Source organism: Lutra lutra, chromosome 18, assembly GCF_902655055.1.
Source record: "Lutra lutra chromosome 18, mLutLut1.2, whole genome shotgun sequence".
Lineage (NCBI taxonomy): Eukaryota > Metazoa > Chordata > Mammalia > Carnivora > Mustelidae > Lutra > Lutra lutra.
Genome location: NC_062295.1, coordinates 23861129 through 23881937, shown reverse-complemented (window position 1 = coordinate 23881937; position 20809 = coordinate 23861129). Strand labels below are relative to the sequence as shown.

At 54.6% G+C, this 20809-nt stretch overlaps 2 protein-coding genes across 3 annotated transcripts; both read left to right on the top strand.

Annotated features, from left to right (window-relative positions):
• Positions 1-2583: 2583 nt before the first annotated feature.
• Positions 2584-14163, top strand: PRSS36 (serine protease 36). The gene is made up of 15 exons (XM_047713459.1): positions 2584-2883; positions 3180-3215; positions 3422-3457; positions 3711-3873; positions 4311-4591; positions 7227-7393; positions 10485-10734; positions 10843-10972; positions 11321-11577; positions 11660-11823; positions 12185-12422; positions 12548-12689; positions 12933-13198; positions 13274-13395; positions 13643-14163. Exons 1-15 carry the CDS (start codon positions 2847-2849, stop codon positions 13919-13921), a joined length of 2568 nt encoding a protein of 855 aa, XP_047569415.1. The 5' UTR covers positions 2584-2846; the 3' UTR covers positions 13922-14163.
• Positions 14164-16342: 2179 nt separating this feature from the next.
• On the top strand, positions 16343-20677 carry PRSS8 (serine protease 8). 2 transcript variants are annotated; one of them, XM_047713365.1, is made up of 6 exons: positions 16343-16728; positions 16997-17014; positions 18707-18869; positions 19184-19455; positions 19548-19714; positions 19833-20677. In XM_047713365.1, the coding sequence occupies exons 1-6, from the start codon at positions 16644-16646 to the stop codon at positions 20139-20141; spliced, it is 1014 nt and encodes a 337-aa protein (XP_047569321.1). In that variant the 5' UTR covers positions 16343-16643; the 3' UTR covers positions 20142-20677. The 2 variants fall into 2 exon arrangements, with proteins under 2 accessions (XP_047569321.1, XP_047569322.1); XM_047713366.1 differs by lacking the exon at positions 16997-17014 and having other exon boundaries at positions 16350-16728.
• The last annotated feature ends 132 nt before the right edge of the window (positions 20678-20809 follow it).

The following is a 20809-nucleotide window of genomic DNA, read 5'->3' as shown; positions in this document are numbered from 1 at the left end:
TTTGTAAGTGAAGGTGTTCATGCCTTGCACGTTTTGCCATAACCAACCTACACCCTCTTTGCTTTCATACCTTTGTTTGCCCACTGCCTCATTTCTCTGAGTGTTTGTTGTATAAATGACTGGTTCCTCATCGTTGGAGGGGCTAATGCTTTCCAACGAGTATCTGAGGAGACTTAGAAACCCCAGGAATTGTGACTCTTGATCTTGGGTTGTGAGTTCAAGCCCCACATTGGACGTAGAGCTTACTTTATTTTTTTTTTTAAAGATTTTATTTATTTATTTGACAGACAGAGATCACAAGTAGGCAGAGAGGCAGGCAGAGAGAGAGGAAGGGAAGCAGACTCCCTGCTGAGCAGAGAGCCCGATGCGGGACTCGATCCCAGGACCCTGAGATCATGACCTGAGCCGAAGGCAGCCGGCTCAACCCACTGAGCCACCCAGACGCCCCTAGAGCTTACTTTAAATAAACAAACAAGCAGGGACGCCTGGGTGGCTCAGTCCGTTAAGCATCTGCCTTCAGCTCAGGTCATGATCCGTGCTCAGTGGAGAGCCTGCTTCTCCCTCCGCCTGCTCTACAGGTCGCTCCCCCTGCTAGTGCTCTCTCTTTCTGACAAATAAATACAATCTTTAAAAACAAACAAACAAGCTAAAACTCCAGGATTGTGTTAATGATTCTGAAGCTGTTTCCACCGAGTTTACCTTCATTGTCTCTGTGGACTAGCTAAGGTTAGCAAACTTATCAATTAACTCGGTCCATTGTTGGGTCCTTGTGTTTGCATTTACTCCCTTCCTAATCACATCTCATTTCCCCTGCTCTTGCTGCCCGAGGAATGTGGCCTTTACCCAGGCCCCTATTTTCTAGGGAAACTGGACTAACAGAGTTGTATATTATTACTAGCCTATATTATTGGTAAGAAAATAGACATTCAGGTATCCCCTGCTTTTCAAAAGTTCGCATTGTGCCACTTGGATTTTAGGAAAGCCTACATTGAATGTGTTTTTGCTAACCAAAAGAAATCCAAAGAAGATTTTCACTTTTTTGAAAAAAGGTGAAAAATGAAAATAGGGCTCCGGGTTGGCTTTTCAGGCAGCAAGCACTCCAAGATCTCCTCCCCAGAACTACGCTCAGTGTCTCAGCAGCAAGCCATCATACCATTGAACTATGCAAGCATCTGTGCTTGATCTCAATTTATATTGTGCTTTTGTTACCAAAATATGTCCTAAAGTATCGGAAAAGCCTAAAAGAGAGGCGTCTGGGTGGCTCTGTCAATGGAACGTGCAACCCATGTTGTCAGGGTTGTGGGTTCAAGTCCCACACTGGGCGCAGAGATGACTTAAAAATGAAATCTTTGAAAGAAGAAAGAATGGAGAGCCTAAGAGAGGTGATTTTTTAGATCTGGGAATGCTCAAAATATTTTCCATATAAATTGATAGTAATGGCTTCTTTGCTTTATGTCATTTCTACTTCCAAAAGTTTTCACAGAAATGCTCTTCTCTGGGCACCTGGGTGGCTCGGTGGATTAAGCCTCTGCCTTTGACTTGAGTCATGGTCTCAGGGTCCTGAGATTGAGCCCCATATCAGGCTCTCTGCTCAGTGGGGAGCCTGATTCCCCCTCTCTCTCTGCCTGCCTCTCTGCCTATTTGTGATCTCTCTCTCTGTGTCAGATAAATAAATAAAATCTTTTTAAAAAGAAAGAAAGAAATGCTCTTCTCATGTGTGGCAGGGGAAACCTGTGTGTGGCTATACTGTGACTCTCCATTTCCATTCTCCTCCACCCCTTCTCCATCCTGATCTGTTTCCCCAGAGTGATCTTTATGGGCCACATCACGGGCTCCGGATCACTCTGGTTCCGGGAAGTTTCAGAGCTTGGAGGAGCTAGCAGGTGATCAGAGGGTAGGAGGAACTTGAGATGGAGACTTACTCCCCAGCTTCCTCCCAGCGGGGCAGGGCAGAGCTCTCCATTATTGCTAGCCCCAGGGTTGCTTCATCAGCCCTTGTTGGTTTCCCTTAACCCTGCCTGTACCTCTGTAAATAGTTCCTTCACTAAACTCCCCATAATTCCTCTTTGAGGCACCACATGTTTCTTAGTGGCCTCCTATTGATATACACTTAAGGGTTGAGTGACTTTCCCAGGGTCACACAAAGAATGACAACACAATGGAGACTACTCTAACACAAAAAAGGGTGGTGTCCTTCTTGGTTTTGCTAGGCTGCTCAGCCCCCACCCCCACCCCAGAATCCTCGGCCCTGCCCAACCAGACGGAATCTGTGATCCCTTTGTTGGGATGGGATTGAATTCCCTAGAGCTCCCTTCCCAGACCTGGCCAGCAACTCCAGTAACCAGAGCTGTGTGAGAAGAAAAGGCCAGGCCACTGGGGTAAGCCACACCCTGAACAGAGGTGAGGTCTCAGGTGAGTCACGCCACTGAGGGGCCACCTCCTCTTGTCCCAAGGGCCTGGGCTCACCTACAGCCATGCCTCACCAAGGACCCAGTACATCAGCCTCCCAGCACCTGGCTGTCCTCTCCTTCCACCTTTGCCCACAGGGTTCTCCATTCCTCCATCCCCCACCCAACAGTGTCCTGGAGCTAGGACATCTGCCTCCCACCCCCACCTTGGGCCTCCAGAGATGTGAGATGCTCACAGCGCTCTGGGTGGGGCCTTAGGCTCCCTATTTCCCCCTTCCAGCCCCAGATCCTCTCAGATTGCCAGAGATGGGCTCCAGCCAGGGAGGGTGGGGCTGGTCCTGGGTCATTGGGTGTCACAGGCTGCCTAGGCAGTGACAGAGCTGTGGCTGGGAGCAGACCTTCACCCATCTCCGTGCCTCCAGCTGACTCAAATGTGCCATGTCCCAGCACCTGCTCCTTCCACTTGTGATCCTCGGTAACTTCAGGGGACAGGAGATGGCTTTAATGGGCCTGGGTCCTAGTACCTGGGGAGTCAGAAAGCAGGACTTCTGGGTTCTGTGTGGGTAGTAGGGGTGTCAGAGGAAGGGAAGGAGGACGTCAGAAAAAGGAGGGAGTAAGGCGTCAGAAGGGAGAGGAATAGTGTATGAGAGGGGAATAGGGGCCCGAGTGTCCTGGGGAGATGGAGTAGCTGTAAAGCTTGTGGGGGAGGGGAGTCACGGAGGGCATCTCAAAGTGTAGGTCTCCAGCCTCTTCCTGCTTCCCTCTTTCCAGCCTTCAGCCGCATCCCAGGAGCTTTCCAGGACTCAGGTAAGGCAGTCACACTGGGGGAAATCACGTGGGAGGCATTAAAGATAGGAGGAGGAGTAGCATGGTGTTGACAGGGGGGACGCTGAAAAAGGGAACTGGGGAAGGGACAGGTAGGGGGTAAGGGATGGAGAACAGGAAGATGGAGGCCGGCAGTGTCAGGGGCTGGAAGTCACAGTACCTTCCCCTCTTTACCCCCCAACCCCCAGCTCTCAGTCCCACCCAGGAAGAACCAGATGATCTAGGTAAGGAAGAATGGGGGTTCCTCAGATCTTAAAAAAAAAAAAAAAAGAAAAGAAAAAAGAAAAAAAAGATAAGTCTGGTTAGGTGAGGAGGGAGGTGGAAGTGTCCAGAAAATTAGCAGTGCCTACATCCTCTTGATTCTTTGTTCAAAGGGGCAAATTAAAGTCGGGTGGGAGACAGGCTTTGTCTTGAGTTGCTTGGGCCTCTGGTGTCAGGGACCCGGCAGGCTATGACCTCTATGGTACTCCATCACAGACTGCGGTCGCCCTGAGCCCTCTGCCCGAATCGTGGGGGGCTCAGACGCACAGCCAGGCAGCTGGCCGTGGCAGGTGAGCCTGCAACAGAGTGGGGGCCACATCTGTGGGGGCTCCCTCATCGCCCCCTCCTGGGTGCTCTCGGCTGCTCACTGTTTCGTGACGTGAGTACTCGCCCACGTCGGAACCCTCTCCAAAAGCCAAGCCTGCCCCGCAGCTCGACCCAGTGTATTCAATCGCTAACTTGGAACCGAGTTGCGCGCGTCCCCCCCGCCCCGCCCCTCTGCGGGGGTATCTTGGTTCTGAATGTGGGTGACACCGCCGCCAGGAGACTCGCCCCACCACTCCACCAAATATCCGAATCTGAATTCCGTCTGCCCGGTGTCCTCTATCCACCGCCTCAAAATCGGATCCACTCCTCCCCCTTCGGGGAACCTATCTCAACCTGGATCGCCCCAGCCCCAAATCTAGATCCGACTCCGCCCCTCCTGGGTTCCCACTAATCCCACCTTCTCCCTGGCCTCTGAGCCCCCACCCCCCACGACAGTCGGCCCCCATCTTAGGGTCAACTTAATCCCCTCCTGCCTGGGCCTCGGCGCAGGAACGGGACCTTGGAGCCTGCGACCGAGTGGTCCGTACTGCTGGGCGTGCACTCCCAGGACGGTCCCCTGGACGGCGCGCACATCCGCGCGGTGGCCGCCATCCTCGTGCCGGACAACTACACCCGTGTGGAACTGGGCGCAGACCTGGCCCTGCTGCGCCTGGCCTCGCCCGCCCAGCTGGGCCCCGCCGTACGGCCGGTTTGCCTGCCGCGCGCCTCGCACCGCTTCGCTCACGGCGCGGCCTGCTGGGCCACGGGCTGGGGGGACATTCAGGAAGAAGGTAAGTGAGGTGGGGGGGGGAGGGGACCGGGGAGGTGGGTAACCGGGGAGGTGGGTAACCGGAGAGGTGGAGCCTCCCGAGCGGTCCTCGGGGCGGGACCTCGGGGCGAGTTGGAAAAGCCGCGGCCGCGGTGAGTGGGTCTTTGGGGCTGGAGCTCCGGAGGTGGAACCCACGGGGCGGGGCCCTGGAGCGCAGATTTCTGCCTAGCGGCTGCGAAGGCCCCTACCCCATCTCCGTCAATCCTCCTCCCCCAGGGCTCGCAAATTAAGACTCCGGACTCATCCACCCCCATTCCCTCCTCACCTTTCTTTCCAGATTTTTCTTTCCTTGATTTAGGATCTGACTAGGGTTCCCACCCTAGCTCTGCTACTTTAGACAAAGCACTTCACCCAATCCATTCCCTCCTGTGAAAATTGAGGAAAATAGTGCCCAGTCCATGGGGTTGTTGGGTGGATTAAATGAGAAAATCCCTGTCAGGTTTATAGCACGCTGCCTAACATAGCAGTAACTCATGCACGTTAGATATTTTTGCCCTAGGCAATCGTGCACTAGAGCATAGCGTCTGGAATATTGTAAGCTCATTCAGCAGATGGCAGCTTCTGCCCTCTTTTCCCCTGTTCCTCTTCCTCCCATCTTCCCCTCCCCTCACTCCTTTTCTACTTGCCCACCTCCTGTCTTCTCCCAAGTCACTCTCCTCCATTCAGTTCATCTTTCATTCATTCAACAGGTTACTTCTTGAGCACCTTCTTGGGCCAGGCACTGACTTAGGCATCAGAGATATATCAGCGAACATAAGCAAAACTCCCTGCCTTCTCAGAGCTTAAGTTCTAGTAGGCAGACAAGCTAGAAATTCAGTAGATAAACAAACACTATGTTGGAAGGTGTGGGGGGAAATAAACCACTTTCCCATTCCTCATCATCCCTATAATCCAGTGCTACCTTTCCATGTTAGCAAGGCCCCCACAATTATTCTGCATGTGCCGTGATCAGACCTGTGTAGTGCCCAGGGCTTTGGCAAGGATGAGGAAGATGCCACAGCCTGTACTTGGAGGGGCCCCCATCAAGGGGAGAGATGACAAGAAAGGGTCATTCTCAGCACCTGGGAAGTCTGGTGATGACCCTAGACCATCCTGACAAAGGGCACCCAGAACAGGAGATTTTTCTTTTTTTTTTCTTTCTTTCTATTTTTTTTTTTTTTTTTTTTTTTTTTTTAGATTTTATTAATTTGACAGAGAAAGAGAGTACAAGCAGGGGGAGCAGCAGGCAGAGGGAGAAGCAAACTCCCTGCTCAGCAGGGAGCCTGATGTGGGGCTCGATCCCAGGACCCTGGGATCACAATCTGAGCCAAAGGCAGATGCTTAACCATCTGAGCCACCCAGGCGTCCCCAGAACAGGGGATTCCTGGGGAGGCTTTGTAAAGAGGACATAAGTTAGCATTACAAGAAAGTAGGGGGAGATGGAGGCCACTCTGGGAACCCACATGAGACATATTAATTGGAGAAGGGCCAGGTTGTGAGGCTGGAGTGGAAGGGGAAGAGGCAACAGAGGCCACAAAAGCTGCTAGGGCTGGACCATGAAAGCCTTAAGGTCAAACCGAGGGCCAGAGTACCCCCACCAGCTCCAGGATCCCTAGGACAATCCCCAAACCTCCCTGGTTGACCCTCAGGTACAGCTTCACCATCACGTGACCGGGTGGGGAGGGAAGGAGCCCTGTCCACAACTCTCCCCCCACCCGTTCCTGGAATCTGAGACTTTGTTTCCATCAAAGGTAGGTTCACCTCGGGAAAGGGCTGAGGCCTCAGATGTAAACAGTGGGGTCCATTGATTGTTTTTGGTAAGATCAGAGCTGAGTTTTAAAAACATACCTCTGTCAGGGGGTGCCTGGCTGGCTCAGTAAATTAAGCATCCGACTCCTGATCTCCGCTCAGGTCCTGATCTCAGGGTCATGGGTTTAAGCTCCAAGTTGGGCTCCACTTTGGGCGTGGAGTTTATTTAAATTTTTTAAAAATTTAAAAATTAAAAAAAAAATAACATTTCTCTGTCAGCAAAAAGTGAAGGGTGGGTTGGGGAATGGACCAGTAGAAGCCTAGGCCAATCATCCAGACCCAAAGTTGTGCCTCCTGAACTAGGGCAGTTGTAGTGAAAATTCCAAGAAGTCATAAATGAAAGGTTTTCAGGACTTGGGAACTGATTGGGGAAGGGAAGCTGAGATGGGGTCAAGGATGATGCACAGACTCCATGCTTGCCAACTTGTCAACTTAGTGTGGGACCACGCTAGGCTAAATGGCGTCTTTGTTGAAAAGGTTACCCTCTCAAGACTATACAACCTACACTGGGGCTCAGTGATTTTAGCCCCCACATGCATCTTGTGTCGTCTAGATAACTTTCTCCACTGCACAACCATCCGTGGAAGCTCTCACTGGGTTCTGGGTGAGGCAATCCCTGAGATGAGGATGTGGGAAGAACAGAGAGGAGCGGGAGGTGACAATGACTGGTTTTGAACATAGCTGGCTCGGGTGCCACGGGACATCTAGACAGAGATGTCCAGGAGGCGCCTCAAGGGCACAACGCTGAGCTGGGGATCAGGGGACTTCATATCTGCCTCACAGCATTTGCTCTCTGGTTCTGCCTGCAGACCGCCTGCCTCTCCCGTGGGTGCTACAGGAAGTGGAGCTGAGGCTGCTGGGAGAGGCCGCCTGTCAGTGTCTCTACAGCCGGCCCGGCCCCTTCAACCTCACTTTCCAGCTCTTGCCAGGGATGCTGTGTGCTGGCTACCCAGAGGGCCGCAGGGACAGCTGCCAGGTGAGGGGAGGCCGCCGCATCTGCCCCGCAGGGCCAGGCAGAGCCCTGACCATTAGGAAACAAGAGGAATAGAGCAATCTCATCTCTCTCATATCTACAAAAAGAGGGCAAGATTGCCAGTGGATGGGATGGATGAGATTATAAGAACTCGGAGCTCAACAAGAGGCCGTTGTTCCTTACGGTGGTGCAGAGGTTACATGCGCGACTCCAGAGGGAGTCAGCCTGCTGACAAGTCCAGCGCCACCGTTTATTAGCTGTGTGACCGTGGCCAAATTATTTAACCTCCATATGTCCAGACTTTCTCATCTGGAAGACGTAGGTGATAGCACTACTTACCTCATAGGGTGGTTACGACGACAGCAGGAATATGTAATACTTACGACAGTGCCTTGGTCTTTAATAAGAGCTACAATAAGTATTAGCTATTATTATTATCATCCCACATTCCAGGCCACAGCACAGCACCTGTTACTTAGTAGATATTCAGCAAATAGTTATTTTTTTCAAAAATGAATTAATCTGGAGTCCCTGGCTGGCTCAGTCCATTGAGCGGGGGACTCTTGATCTCAGGGTTGTGAATTCAAGCCCCACATTGGGTGTAGAGATTACTTAAAAATAAAATTGTAAAAAGTAGAAGAAGGATTAATCCTTTATAGAAGTTCCCAGTTATCTTGCTGAAAGCCAGCACATAGTATATTTTAGCCATCTTCCCCAGAAACTTTCCTCCAATGGCACATATTTCTTTTTAAGATTTATCTATTTATTTGAGAGAGTACAAGCAGGGGGAGGGAGAGGGAGAAGCAGACTCCATACTCGATCCCACCATCTTGAGATCGTGACCTGAGCCAAAATCAAGAGTCAGATGCTTTGGAGTGTCTGGACAGCTCAGTAAGTTGAGCGTCCTACTCTTGGTTTGGGCTCAGTTCCTAATCTCCTGCTTGGGAGATCACCCCGAATCTGGGCTGCCTACTCAGCCGGGAGTCTGCTTCCTCTTTCCCTCTCCCTGCTCCTCCCTGAGAGTGTTTCTCTCTCTCAAATAAGTAAATAGGGGCACCTGCGTGGCTTAGTCAGATAAACATCTGCCTTGGGCTCAGGTCATGATATCCAGGTCCTTGGATGGAGTCCCGCATTGGGCTCCCTGCTCAGTGGGGGGGTCTGCTTCTCCCTCTCCCTCTGCTCCTCCCCCCACCCCACTCATGCTCTCTCTCTCTCTCTCTCTCTCTCTCAAATAAACAAATAGAATCTTTAAATAAATAAGTTTTTTTTTTATTCTCTAAAATAAGAAAGAGTCAGATGTTTAACTGACTGAGCCACCCAGGCGCCCCCAATGGCACACATTTTTTAAAAAATTTTATTTATTTATTTGACAGAGAGAGAGATCACAAGTAGGCAGAGAGGCAGGCAGAAGGGAGTGGGGAAGCAGACTCCCCGCTGAGCAGAGAGCCCGAAGTGGGGCTTGATCCCAGGACCCTGAGATAATGACCTGGGCCGAAGGCAGAGGCTTAACCCACTGAGCCACCCAGGCGCCCCAATGGCACACATTTTTGAGGATGCTCAAGCATGCATGGTGGTGATGGGAATTTGAGCTACACAGTCTTCAGGATCCCTCCCAATTATGAGGTTCCAGAACCTATGGACGTAATCCCCTGCCTTCTTGAACAGGATTGCAAACAATTCAGATTGCTCTAAACCATGCACTATCCAGTATGCCAGTCACCAGCCACAGTAGCTAGTGAATATTTGAAACATTTTCGGTGTGACTGAAAAATTGAATTTTAAATTTTTAGTTTAAATTTAAATTCAGATAGCCACATGTGGGTGGCATCTACCACACTGCACAGCACAGTTCTCAATGATTCCAAGCCTTCTCTGGGACCTCCTCAGGTCACAGAGATGCCTGACCCAGACTACAGAAGATGCCTTAGGAACAATGCTGCTTTAGTGTTTGTTCATTGTAGTTATCCCTGCTTACTTGCTTTCAAACTATCCCTTCTTGCTGCTTTTTAAAAAAATTTTATTTATTTATTTTAGAGATAGATAGTGACAAAGAGAGAGTGAGTGTGCAAGCAAGGTGAGGAGAAGAGGGAGAGGGACAAGCAGACTCCCCACTGAGCACAAGCCAGATCTCATGACACCAAGATCATGACCTGAGCCAAAAACAAGAGTTGGGCACTCAACCAACTGAGCCACCCAGGCGCCCCCTTGCTGTTTTTCTTTTTCTTTTTTTAATTTTTTTTTTAAAGATTTTATTTATTTATTTGTCAGAGAGAGAGAGGGAGAGAGAGCGAGCACAGGCAGACAGAATAGCAGGCAGAGGCAGAGGGAGAAGCAGGTTCCCTGACGAGCAAGGAGCCCGATGTGGGACTCGATCCCAGGACGCTGGGATCATGACCTGAACCGAAGCTAGCTGCTTAACCAACTGAGCCACCCAGGCATCCCCCCTTGCTGTTTTTCTAATGGCTTATTTCTAGAAGCCTCTTCCTCCTGAAGTTGGCATCTCTGATTTACTTTAACAATTGGTTGCACTTAGAAACCCAAAACAGTGTTTATTTGAGCCATTTATTGAACAAGAATCATTTGGCTCTGAACAAGACCTGCAGATCTCTGTAGAGTGTAATGCCTTTGGTGCATTAACTTTGTGCCTGTGGTTTTGGCTGCTCATCAGCCTTTCTGCCTTACAAGGCTTTCTTCTGTTTAAAGTTGTAGAGGGGGTGCCTGGGTGGCTCAGTGGGTTAGGCCGCTGCCTTCGGCTCAGGTCATGATCTTAGGGTCCTGGGATCGAACCCCGCATCGGGCTCTGCTCAGCAGGGAGCCTGCTTCCTCCTCTCTCTCTGCCTGCCTCTCTGCCTGCTTGTGATCTCTCTCTGTCAAATAAATAAATAAATAAATCTTTTTAAAAAACTAAATAAAAAATAAAAAAATAAAAATAAAGTTGTAGGGAATGCAGAGGACAAGGCTCAGAGAGGACAGATTTCTAGAATGTGGCTCTGTATTGGGCAAGAAGAAGAGGTGCAGAACCTTCGTGAGGTGACCCAGTATAAACTGGTGGGTCCCTGCGTTGATCCTGTAACACTGGATTATCTATCACCAGGGAGACTCTGGGGGTCCCCTGGTCTGTGAGGAAGGTGGCCGATGGTTCCAGGCGGGAATCACCAGCTTTGGCTTTGGCTGTGGACGAAGGAACCGTCCTGGAGTCTTCACGGCTGTGGCTCCCTACGAGGCATGGATACGGGAACGGGTGATGGGCTCAGAGCCTGGGCCTGCCTTTCCCACCCATTCCTGGGAGCCCCAGTCAGGTCCGCGGGAGCCCAGGGAAGAGAACTGCACCATTGCCCTGCCAGGTGAGGGAGCAGGACCCCTAGATGGTGGCTGGACATGAGAGATTTGAGTTGGGGTGGAAACTGCTGGGGGTCTGGGAGGCCCCCTGACTCAGGCCTCTCACCCCTCAGAGTGCGGGAAGGCCCCAAGGCCAGGGGCCTGGCCCTGGGAGGCCCAGGTGATGGTGCCAGGATCCAGACCCTGCCGTGGGGCGCTGGTGTCTGAAAGCTGGGTCTTGGCACCTGCCAGCTGCTTTCTGGAGTGAGTGAAAACCCAGTCCCAGACATACTCTTGCCCGGCCCCCCCACCCCCCGCACTGGCCTGAGACATTATCTCCCTGACCCTGGCCCTTCCCTTGTGTGGGGTGGGAGTAGAGGTGGAGGGGCACAATGGTCTGGAGCTAGGGGTCTTACTGGCAGGTGTAGGACCAGCTTGCAAAGCAGGGCCCAGGTCTACTGGGGACAAGTAGGAGGTAGTATAGGTTCGATCCAGGACGCTGGGTTCTCAGTACACAGTTCTCTGGAAGTCCAAAGTCCAAGCCAGACGTGCGTGGCTTTTGAGCTGAGTGTGTAGGATCCAGCCACGTCCCCAGTTTCCCCCATCCCGCAGCCCCATCAACCCAGACAGCTCGCCCGGCGACCTGGACAGCTGGCGCGTGCTGCTGCCCTCGCGTCCGCGCGCAGAGCTGGTGGCGCGCCTCGTGCCGCACGAGAATGCCTCGTGGGACGACGCCTCGGACCTGGCGCTGCTGCAGCTGCGAGCGCCCGTGAACCTCAGCACCGCCCCGCGGCCAGTGTGCCTACCTCAACCAGAACACTATTTCCTGCCCAGGAGCCGCTGCCGCCTGGCTCTCTGGGGTCGCGGGGGTGAGCAGGGGGCCTGCGCGCGGCCGTACGTTGTCGGGTGGGACTCCTCCGCACCGCGGGCTCCCTTTCTCCTCCCTTCCAGAACTCCCGGCCGGCCCCAACGCACAGCTTGAGGCGGAGCTGTTGAGCGGCTGGTGGTGTCACTGCCTGTACGGCCGCCAGGGGGCGTCGGTGCCGCCGCCGGGAGACCCGCCGCACGCGCTGTGCCCCGCCTACCAGGAGGAGGAGGAGGCGGGCCGCTGCTGGGTGAGTGACGGGGGCGGGGCTGGCGGGGCAGGGGCTGAGGGGCCTAGGAAGGAGGCCGCGAGCTCCGGGGCCGGGGCGGAGATTAAGGCGGGTCCTGAAGGTTCTGGGGGCGGAGTCTGGCCCTTGAGGACTCTTGGAAGGGCCCTGGGATGGGCCCTGGGGGATGTCTGGCCTTCTTGCTACCCCTAGTTTAAAGAGGATCCTAAAGTGAGGGCTGACTTAGACTGATTAGTACTGGAGCCTGGCTGGGAGGAAGGGGGACTTGTTATGCCTGAGTACGGGGAGAGATAGTGGAGTACAGAAAAGCCCCAGGACCTTTGAGAACCGCTTGCTTACCACCGCTCACACACTGTTGCTGCAGAACTACTCTCACTGGAGCCTTCTGTGTCAGGAGGAGGGGACCTGGTTCCTGGCCGGAATCAGCGATCTCTCCAGTGGCTGCCTACGTCCCAGAGTCTTCTACCCGCTGCAGACCCATGGCCCATGGATCAGCCATGTGACTCGGGGAGCCTACCTCGAAGACCAGCTGACCTGGGACTGGGGTCCTGAGGGGGAGGAGACTGAGACACAGACTTGTCCCCCCACCACAGAACATGGTGGTGAGGGCTCAAAGTCTCCTTAGGGCTTTGGGACTTAGAGGCTCCTACATGGGCTGAGATCCATGAGAGTGTCTTCAGGGTTCAGCTGTGGAGCCCCCACTTAAGTGGACATCTCCTCTCCCTAGCCTGTGGCCTGAGACCAGAGCCCGCTGTGATGGGGGTCCTATGGCCCTGGCTGGCAGAGGTGCACGTAGCTGGAGATCGAGTCTGCACTGGGATCCTCGTGGCCCCAGGCTGGGTCCTGGCAGCCACTCACTGTGTCCTCAGGTGGGTCTCACCCATCTCTTGGACAAGAGGGGAAAATTGAGATGGGCAAAAGGAATCTTAAAATAGTGGGATATTCTCTCTTTAGGGTTCTGACAGTACAGGGAATTGCAACAAGTGTTTTGAGATTGAAGAGAGATTTGGAAGGAGGAATCATGAATGGAGTGACCTTGGAGTTCATTCTGCCCTGTCCCCTACACTATAGGACTGGGGGAGGAGGTGACATTGGGTTTTTTTTTCCAACAGGCCAGGCTCTACAACCGTCCCTTATATTGAAGTATACCTGGGCCGGGCAGGGGCCATCCCCCTCCCACAGGGCCACCAGGTATCCCGGTTGGTCATCAGCATCCGCCTGCCCCGGCACCTGGGACTTCAGCCCCCCTTGGCCCTCCTGGAGCTGAGCTCCCAGGTGGAGCCCTCCCCATCAGCCTTGCCCATCTGCCTTCACCCAGGGGGTGTCCCCCTGGGGGCCAGCTGTTGGGTCTTGGGCTGGAAGAACTCCCGGGACCGAGGTGAGAGCCCAGGGTCCTGGGGGTGAGAAGTGACTGAAGGCCAGAAATCCTGTGACAACTCTCTCTCCTCTCTAGTCCCTGTGGCTGCAGCTGTCTCCATCTTGATGCCTCGACTCTGTCACTGTCTCTATCAGGGCGTTCTGCCCTCTGGGACTCTCTGTGTTCTGTATTCAGAAGGTCAGGAGGACAGATGTGAGGTAAAGGGAGGGGAGAGGTGGTGCTGGGCAACCAGGTCCTAGAGAGAGAACGGGGTTGGAATTCTTGAGTGCTGGGCCCCAAGTGGGAAGAAGCAGCGCTTCCTTGCCGGACTTCAGAGAGAGACTGGGGCCAGGAAGCCTAAGGATGGGGACAAGCAGTGCTTTGTAGCTGGACTCTACGAAGGGGCAGGGAATCAGGAGGAAGAAAGAGTAAGAGACCCTTTGGGATTTGACTCTGATACCGCAGGTGACCTCAGCACCTCCACTCCTGTGCCAGACCGAGGAGGGCTCCTGGGTCCTTATGGGCATGGCTGTTCGAGGGAGCCGGGAGCTGTTTGCTGCCATTGCCCCTGAAGAGGCCTGGATCTCCCAGACAGTGGAGGAGGCCCATTTTCTGCCTCCCAGTGGCTACCCCTACTGGCCCCCAGAAGGCAGCAATCTCTGTCCCCCCGACATGGCCAGGGCCTCAGGCTCCCCTCAGGCTGCTCTATTCCTGCTGCTACTAACCCCCCTGATCCATGGCTGAAGGAGCCGGGGTCTCTGGCCGCTCAACCTTCCCCTCCCCCCTACTCCCTCCTGCCTTCCACTTCCCGCCCAGTAGGGCTGGAATGTGGCCCAACCGGCTTTGTTCCCTCGCCGGAACCTCCAGAGCGCCCCACCCACCTGGGCTGCAGCGGCTTTGGATAATTGGGTCCCCGTGCCCGGCTATTTCGGGCATGGGAATCCTTGGGGGCAGCGGGAAGCGGACAATAAAGGTGTAAACACAGACACGTGGCCTTGTGGCATGGCTAGGGGCAGGCCGAGGGGCTGGGGGAAGCCCAAGAATAGGGCCCATCCCTTCTGGGCCTCTGTGAGTCAGGCCTTGGGCTCCCAGGAAATGTGTCCCTGATAACGTGGCAGCTGCCCCTCATTCCTGCCCCAGGGCGGGGGAGGTGGGGTGGCAGCTGGGTGTGTGTCACCTCCCCAGTAGAATCAGCATCCCTAGCACCTGCCAGACACCTCAGCCCTAGCTCAGACCCTACTGCCCTTGCCCCGCCTCCCAGAGCAAGGATTGAGGGTGAGGGTTGAGGAAGGGTCACAGTCTGGGAGTCCAGGGTCTACCATATTCTATATCCACAGACAGCTGCCCTCTCATATACACCCCCAGAGTGTGCACCCTCCAGGGTCCCCAGTTCACACATGACATATTCTTCAATGGTCCCCCATTTTTACATCTTGCTCAGTGTCCCCAGAGTTAGGGCACCATCATGCATCCTTGGGTGTACATCCCACTCCCTCTCCCTTCATTTTTTGAAAGATTTTATTTATTTGAGATAGAGAATGAAAGAGAGAGCAAGGGAGTTGGGGGCAGAGGCAGAGAGAGAAGCAGGCTCCCCGCTGAGCAGGGAGCCAGAAGTGGATTCGGGGCTCCATCCCAGGACCCCGGGATCATGACCAGAGCCAAAGCCAGACGCCTAACCGACCTAGCCTCCCAGGCGTCCCCTCTCACCCACCATTTATGAGTGCCCCTCCCTGTGTGAATTCAACCACATTCCCTGCTAATTACGAAGTCAGGGGGTCTGGGGTCTGATAGATCAGCCCCTGAAGTGCTCCCAAGGGAAAAGGGGGCACATATGTACACCCATGGCTGGGGATTTGGAAAGGGTCACAGAAGAGGTGATGTCTGAGTACAGAAAAGGGACAAATGGAGACCAGGGGAAAGAGGAGGCTTGGCGTGGAAGCCAGCTGATGAGGGTAGCAGAGGGGTCCCCTCTGGGGCTGGAGTCACCATCTCTGGGTTGAGTGGGCAGAGAATAGGGGAGGGGAAGTAGGAGGTTCTTGGGAGATTAAGGAGCTGGACAGAGGTTCTTAAAGAACCGGGCTTATCATTAGCTGCCAGATCCCAAAGAGTATTACCTCCCCACCCGGGTCCTGTACCCAGACAGTCACCCATATGCCATCCCCCACAAACATTTCATACACCCATCCTCTACCCAAACCCACCACAGTGTCCAATGTTGCCCCCTCCTCCACAGCAATTAGCCTCTAGCCCCTCACCGACTCTAGGAATTCCCTGCCCTCCAGGAGGGGCCCTGAAGTTTTGGCTAAGAGGTCCCATATAGAAAGTAAGTGGGGGAGTGGGGCTCTATTTTTCTGAGGCTTGAAGCCAACATACATGCCCAGTTGCCCACAGACCCATACAGGGTCAGAGGATGAACCTGACCCCCAAACTGGTCCCATGGACCTCCGTCATGTGAGCCTGTGCCACCTGTTTCCTCTACCTGAGAAGGTTTTCCCTGGATTGCCCTTCTCCTCTACCTGCCTTGACACCTTCCCAGAGCCCCTCCAGCCTTCCTGAGGAGCCCTTCTTGATGTGAACCTATGTCAAACTTCTGTGAACAGGCCCCCAGAGCCCCCATTCTTCTTTACCATAGTGCCTGGCTTGAAATTATTCCATAATTTCTGTGTGATTATTTGATTCAGACCTGTCACCCTATTTCACGGGGAGCTCAGCGAAGGCAGAGATGGTGTCTGTTTTTGTCTCCTGTGCCTGGAACATAGTAGGCACTCAGGAAATATCTGTAAGATGACTGGCTCTGCCATCCCACTCAGCACACCTCACCGCACACAGGTGACGCTGCAGACTCTACAGAGGGGCCTGAATGAAATGGCCGGCCTGGAGCAGCCCCAGGTGTCCTGGGCTTGGCCACCAGGCCTAAGGAGGGAAAAAAAGGTCAGAACCACAACCGCCCCAGGACAACCAAGGCTGGGCCAGGCCCTGGGGGACATAACTGGTCTGGGAGACTTGCAAGACCTGGGACAGGGGGCAGTGGGGTCACATTCTAGGGAGTCTATCAGGGATTTGCGCGCGCATGCGCACAGAAACACACACAGAGAGCCTGGGGGTCTGGGAGGGCTTAGGACTCTGTTAGCAGGAAAAGCTGGTGGAGCTAAGCAAGAAGGGCGGGGCTAGGGGAGGGGCAGGCAGGTAGGTGCCTTTCCCCAGGGATCCGCGCTCTGGAAGGTCTCTACTAGCCAGGCCCCGCTGGAGACGTGTCCACTAGGCGGGCTGTGCAGACCCCAGCGTCTCCCTTTGTGCCTTATCCCTGACTTGGAAGCTAGCCTTGGACGTCTCTTCCCCCTTCGCAGCTCGGATTCCAAGATCCCTTCCCTCTGGGGCCGATACCTGGAACTTGTCTTTGAAACCAGCCCTAGGTACCTTCCCTTCGGTGCCTGGTGTCTCTCCCCAGGGGCCCTGGTCCTGGGCCATGGCCCACAGGGCAGGCCTGGGGCCTGGGTGGCTGGGGGCTGTGGCCATTCTGCTTTTTCTTGGATTATTCCAGTCCGGACTTGGTGAGTATTTGCATTGGTCAGAGTGTGGGGCTCGGGGGAGGGGTGGTGGACATAAGCAGAGGTTATAACACTTTTCTGGGCACATCCCTTATCCTGGGCTCAGGAACGCCCGGCTTCAACCTCCCTAGCTCTGGGCCTCCCCCTTCCCTTCAGCTTTGGCCTCCTGAGGGGCACAGGGTGAGGGACAATCCTCTGGAGAAGTGGCAGGTGCTGAGGGGTCTGGGACCTCTAGTCTTTCCTGTTTCCCTTCCCTCTTTCTCTCCTCCAGGGGCTGATGGGGATGAAGGTGAGGGTTGTGTGGGGGAGGGGAAACGAAGGGGACTTGGATTCAGATTCCAATGGAATGTTTCCTGAGTGCCTGACCCCCTCTCCCAGGAGGGCCGTCTTACCCACCCTTATTGCCTTATGTAAATCCTCCCATTAGTACAGGAGATGGGGATTATAGCCCTCATTCCATGGAGAAAGAAACTGAGGTACTGAGAAGTGACTTGCCCAAGAGCACACAGCCAGTTGGAGGCATAGCTGGGATTTTATTTTATTTTATTTTTATTTATTTATTTTTTAAAATTTACTTGACAGACAGAGATCACAAGTAGGCAGAGAGGCAGGCAGAGAGAGAGGAAGGGAAGCAGGCTCCCCGTGAGCAGAGAGCCCGATGCGGGGCTCCATCCCAGGACTCTGGGATCATGACCTGAGCTGAAAGCAGAGGCCAACCCACTGAGCCACCCAGGAGCCCTGATAGCTGGGATTTTAAACCCAGGTCTGACTCCAAAGGTATGACCTTTGCGGAAAACCAACCAAGGGTTACTTCCTGGCAAGGCACACCACCCGACTCTGAATCTGGTTTTCACGCCCAGCCTCACCGCATACTGCTAGCTGTGTATTCTTGGCCAGTCCTCTTGCCTCAAAAATGAAGTCGATGTTGGTTGTCTCCCGTGGCCCAGTGAGGACTCCGGGACATAAAGGAAGTGAAAGCCCTCTCGCAGCCCAGTGAGGTGCTTGATCAGCCACTAGATAGTAGCTATTGTCGTTATGATGAGGGCAGGAGGAGGAGCTTGGCTGGACAGTTTCGCTGTACCAGGCAAGGTGACTTTGTGATGGGCTGTTGGGTCCGGCTCCAAACGGCCACAGCCTTAGTGGGGGTGAGGCTGTCCTGGAAACAAGATGTTCCGGGTGGGAGTCCAGTTGTTTGGTCAACACATATCCATGACTCCAGCTGTGTGTGTGCCCAACCCTGGACTTGGCCCAGGGGGACAAGGAGATCTGCTCCAGTCCCTGTCACTAGGGAATGCCCGGACTGGGGACAGCTGAAACAGAGTCGCAGACACCAGCACCACCGTTGTGTGATGGGACAGTGTTGGGGGAAGCATGCACACACACACACACACCCCCCGCCAAGAGCTGCCAGTGTCGTCCAACTCAGCCTGCCCAGTCAGGAGAGGCTGACATTTGAATCACCTCCACAGGCAAATAGGTTTGCTGAGCTGAGAAGGGGTGCGGAAAGGTATGCCCGAGCGCCAGAGTGACCTGGATAAGCAAAGGTCTAGAGGCAAACAAGTGTGTGGCCCAGTGTGTGTGGCAGGAAGCGTCCCGAGGGATGGCTAGAGTAGGTGGTAGTGTCATAGAAGGTCTGGAATGTATCTTAAGGGCAGTGAGGAGCCAGGAAAGGATTTCAGCTGAGGTGTGACCTAATCACATTTGTCATTTATAAAGATCTTCTGACTTGTGAGGAGTGGACGGAAGGTAGGACCTGAGAGAAAGGAAGCTGGATGAAACCCGGTTAGGTAATGAGGATGGTAAGGGGGCAGAACTAACCATGCCCACTGAGCAGTGGGACGGGGACAAACAGGTGGCTGGCTCCTGTGAACTCACTTCCCAAGCTCCAAACCAGATTGTCGCGACGTGGCAGGCCCGAGGAACCTGATGTAGGGGGTGCGCCCCAGAAGGACCTGACCCCTTCCCCTTCCTCTCTGGACAGCTTCCTGCGGTGTGACCTTCCAAGCACGCATCACTGGTGGTAGTGGCGCAGCCGCCGGCCAGTGGCCCTGGCAGGTCAGCATTACCTACGATGGCACCCACGTGTGTGGCGGTTCTCTCGTGTCTGAGCAGTGGGTGCTCTCCGCCGCTCACTGCTTCCCAAGGTACCGGCTGGGCAGAGGGCAGCTGGGCAGGGAGTCAAAAATGGGCTAAGGTCAAAGTTGAGGGATCAATCTAGGCCAGAGGTTGGGATGCTTGGGTTGGGTCTAGGGGTAGCAATAATGAAGTCTGAAAGGATGTGTCAGGAGTGAAAGTCAGAGGTCACAAGTCACAGAATAAAACTAATACGCAGTTCAGAATCTAAAATGCCCTTCATTTGGGAACAGAACCTGGGGTTGGTTGGAACAGGGATCCCTAGCAGGGATCAGGGAACTAGGAGAGATCTCCTGGGTCCCAGTCTTGGCCCCTCTGCCTGCAGGGAGCACCTCAGGGAAGACTATGAAGTAAAGCTGGGGGCCCACCAGCTGGACTCCTACAGCTCTGAGGCCGAGGTCCGCACCGTGGCCCAGGTCATCTCCCACTCCAGCTACCGCCAGGAGGGCTCCCAGGGTGACATCGCACTCCTCCGGCTCAATAGGCCTGTCACCTTCTCCCGCCATATCCGGCCCATCTGCCTCCCTGCGGCCAACGCCTCCTTCCCCAATGGCCTCCAGTGCACTGTCACTGGATGGGGCCACGTGGCACCCTCAGGTGAGGTGGGCGCAGACCTCTAGAGGCATGCGTGGGGGGCGCACCTGACTCAGGGGTAGGAGGCCCCAGGCGAGCATCTTTTGCTCCCACAGTGAGCCTCCTGGCGCCCCGGCAGCTACAGCAACTTGAGGTGCCACTGATCAGCCGTGAGACGTGTAAGTGTCTATACAACATTGGCGCCAAGCCCGAGGAGCCCCACAGCATCCAGCAGGACATGGTGTGTGCTGGCTACGTGAAGGGGGGCAAAGATGCCTGCCAGGTAAATGCAGGGGGTCCTGGGAGACAAGTGCCTCTTGGCAGATGAGGGTCGGCGTGTCTGGCAGGGCTGACCTGAGGCCCCGGGGCTTCATCCTGACAGTCACTCTATTTCTTTTCAGGGAGACTCTGGGGGCCCACTCTCCTGCCCTGTGGGGGGCCTCTGGTACCTGGCAGGCATCGTAAGCTGGGGGGATGCCTGTGGGGCCCCCAACAGGCCTGGTGTGTACACTCTGACCTCCAGCTATGCCTCCTGGATTCACTATCACGTGACAGAGCTCCAGCCTCATGTGGTGCCCCATGTGGAGGAATCCCAGCCTGACGGCCATCTCTGTGTCAACCATCAGGCCTTCAGCTCAGCCCCAGTCCGGGGCTTATTGGGGCTCATCCTTCTGCTGCCATTAGGCCTGACCCTGGGCCTCATCTGCTAAGCGGGTCATCCTGGAGCTGACCCTGCTTCCTGGACTTCCACACTGTACCCGAGGACAGACACCTGGCCCGGGAATGGACCTGGCCCTTTCCTTACATCTTCTGGGCCTGGGGACTGGCTGGAGCCACTCCTTCCTCCCCGGACCTGCAGGAGCCCCCTCTTCTGGGTCTGTTCTTTGGGACTACAACCCACAGTCAGGTGGTTTCCCACCTGTGGTATTGGCTAGAACCTCTGTCCACCTTCACCTGCTGGTTGGACTCCTATGGAGCCCCTGAGGACCCTTAATGATGAAAATGAGCCCTGATTCCCCGCTTTGTTTCCAGAAGACGGGGCACCTGCCTAGCCAGTTGCTGCCGGAGGGCCGGCTCCAGCACCCAGAGCACTCCATCTGCCTGACGAGCCCCGTCACTTCCCCCTCTTGTCTCCTGAGCTGGGGGTGCCTCTGGGCGGCATGTTCTCAAGAACAAAAAAGGCCCTAATCTTGCCCCATCGGCTGCCATGCCCTCCTTGAACCTCGACTTCTAGACTCCGGAGGACTGAGCCCCCACCGGAACTGGACTTGGGCTTGGGGTGAGGGATAGAAAGAACAAGCACGAGTGAAGTTTTGAGCGCCACTGGCTGTGTGTGTGACGTGCGACGAAGAACAGCAGCTCTTGGCCTCTCCCTCCC

Bases quoted from the DNA above. Each gene is read 5' to 3' on its own strand.
- PRSS36 (XM_047713459.1), top strand. From the start codon at position 2,847: ATGTCCCAGCACCTGCTCCTTCCACTTGTGATCCTCG. The intron at 11,578-11,659 runs GTGAGCAGGGGG...CCTCCCTTCCAG, and splicing joins GGCTCTCTGGGGTCGCGGGG to AACTCCCGGCCGGCCCCAAC. The intron at 11,824-12,184 runs GTGAGTGACGGG...CTGTTGCTGCAG, and splicing joins AGGAGGCGGGCCGCTGCTGG to AACTACTCTCACTGGAGCCT.
- PRSS8 (XM_047713365.1), top strand. From the start codon at position 16,644: ATGGCCCACAGGGCAGGCCTGGGGCCTGGGTGGCTGGGGGCTGTGGCC. The intron at 18,870-19,183 runs GTACCGGCTGGG...CTCTGCCTGCAG, and splicing joins GCCGCTCACTGCTTCCCAAG to GGAGCACCTCAGGGAAGACT. The intron at 19,456-19,547 runs GTGAGGTGGGCG...TTGCTCCCACAG, and splicing joins GGGCCACGTGGCACCCTCAG to TGAGCCTCCTGGCGCCCCGG.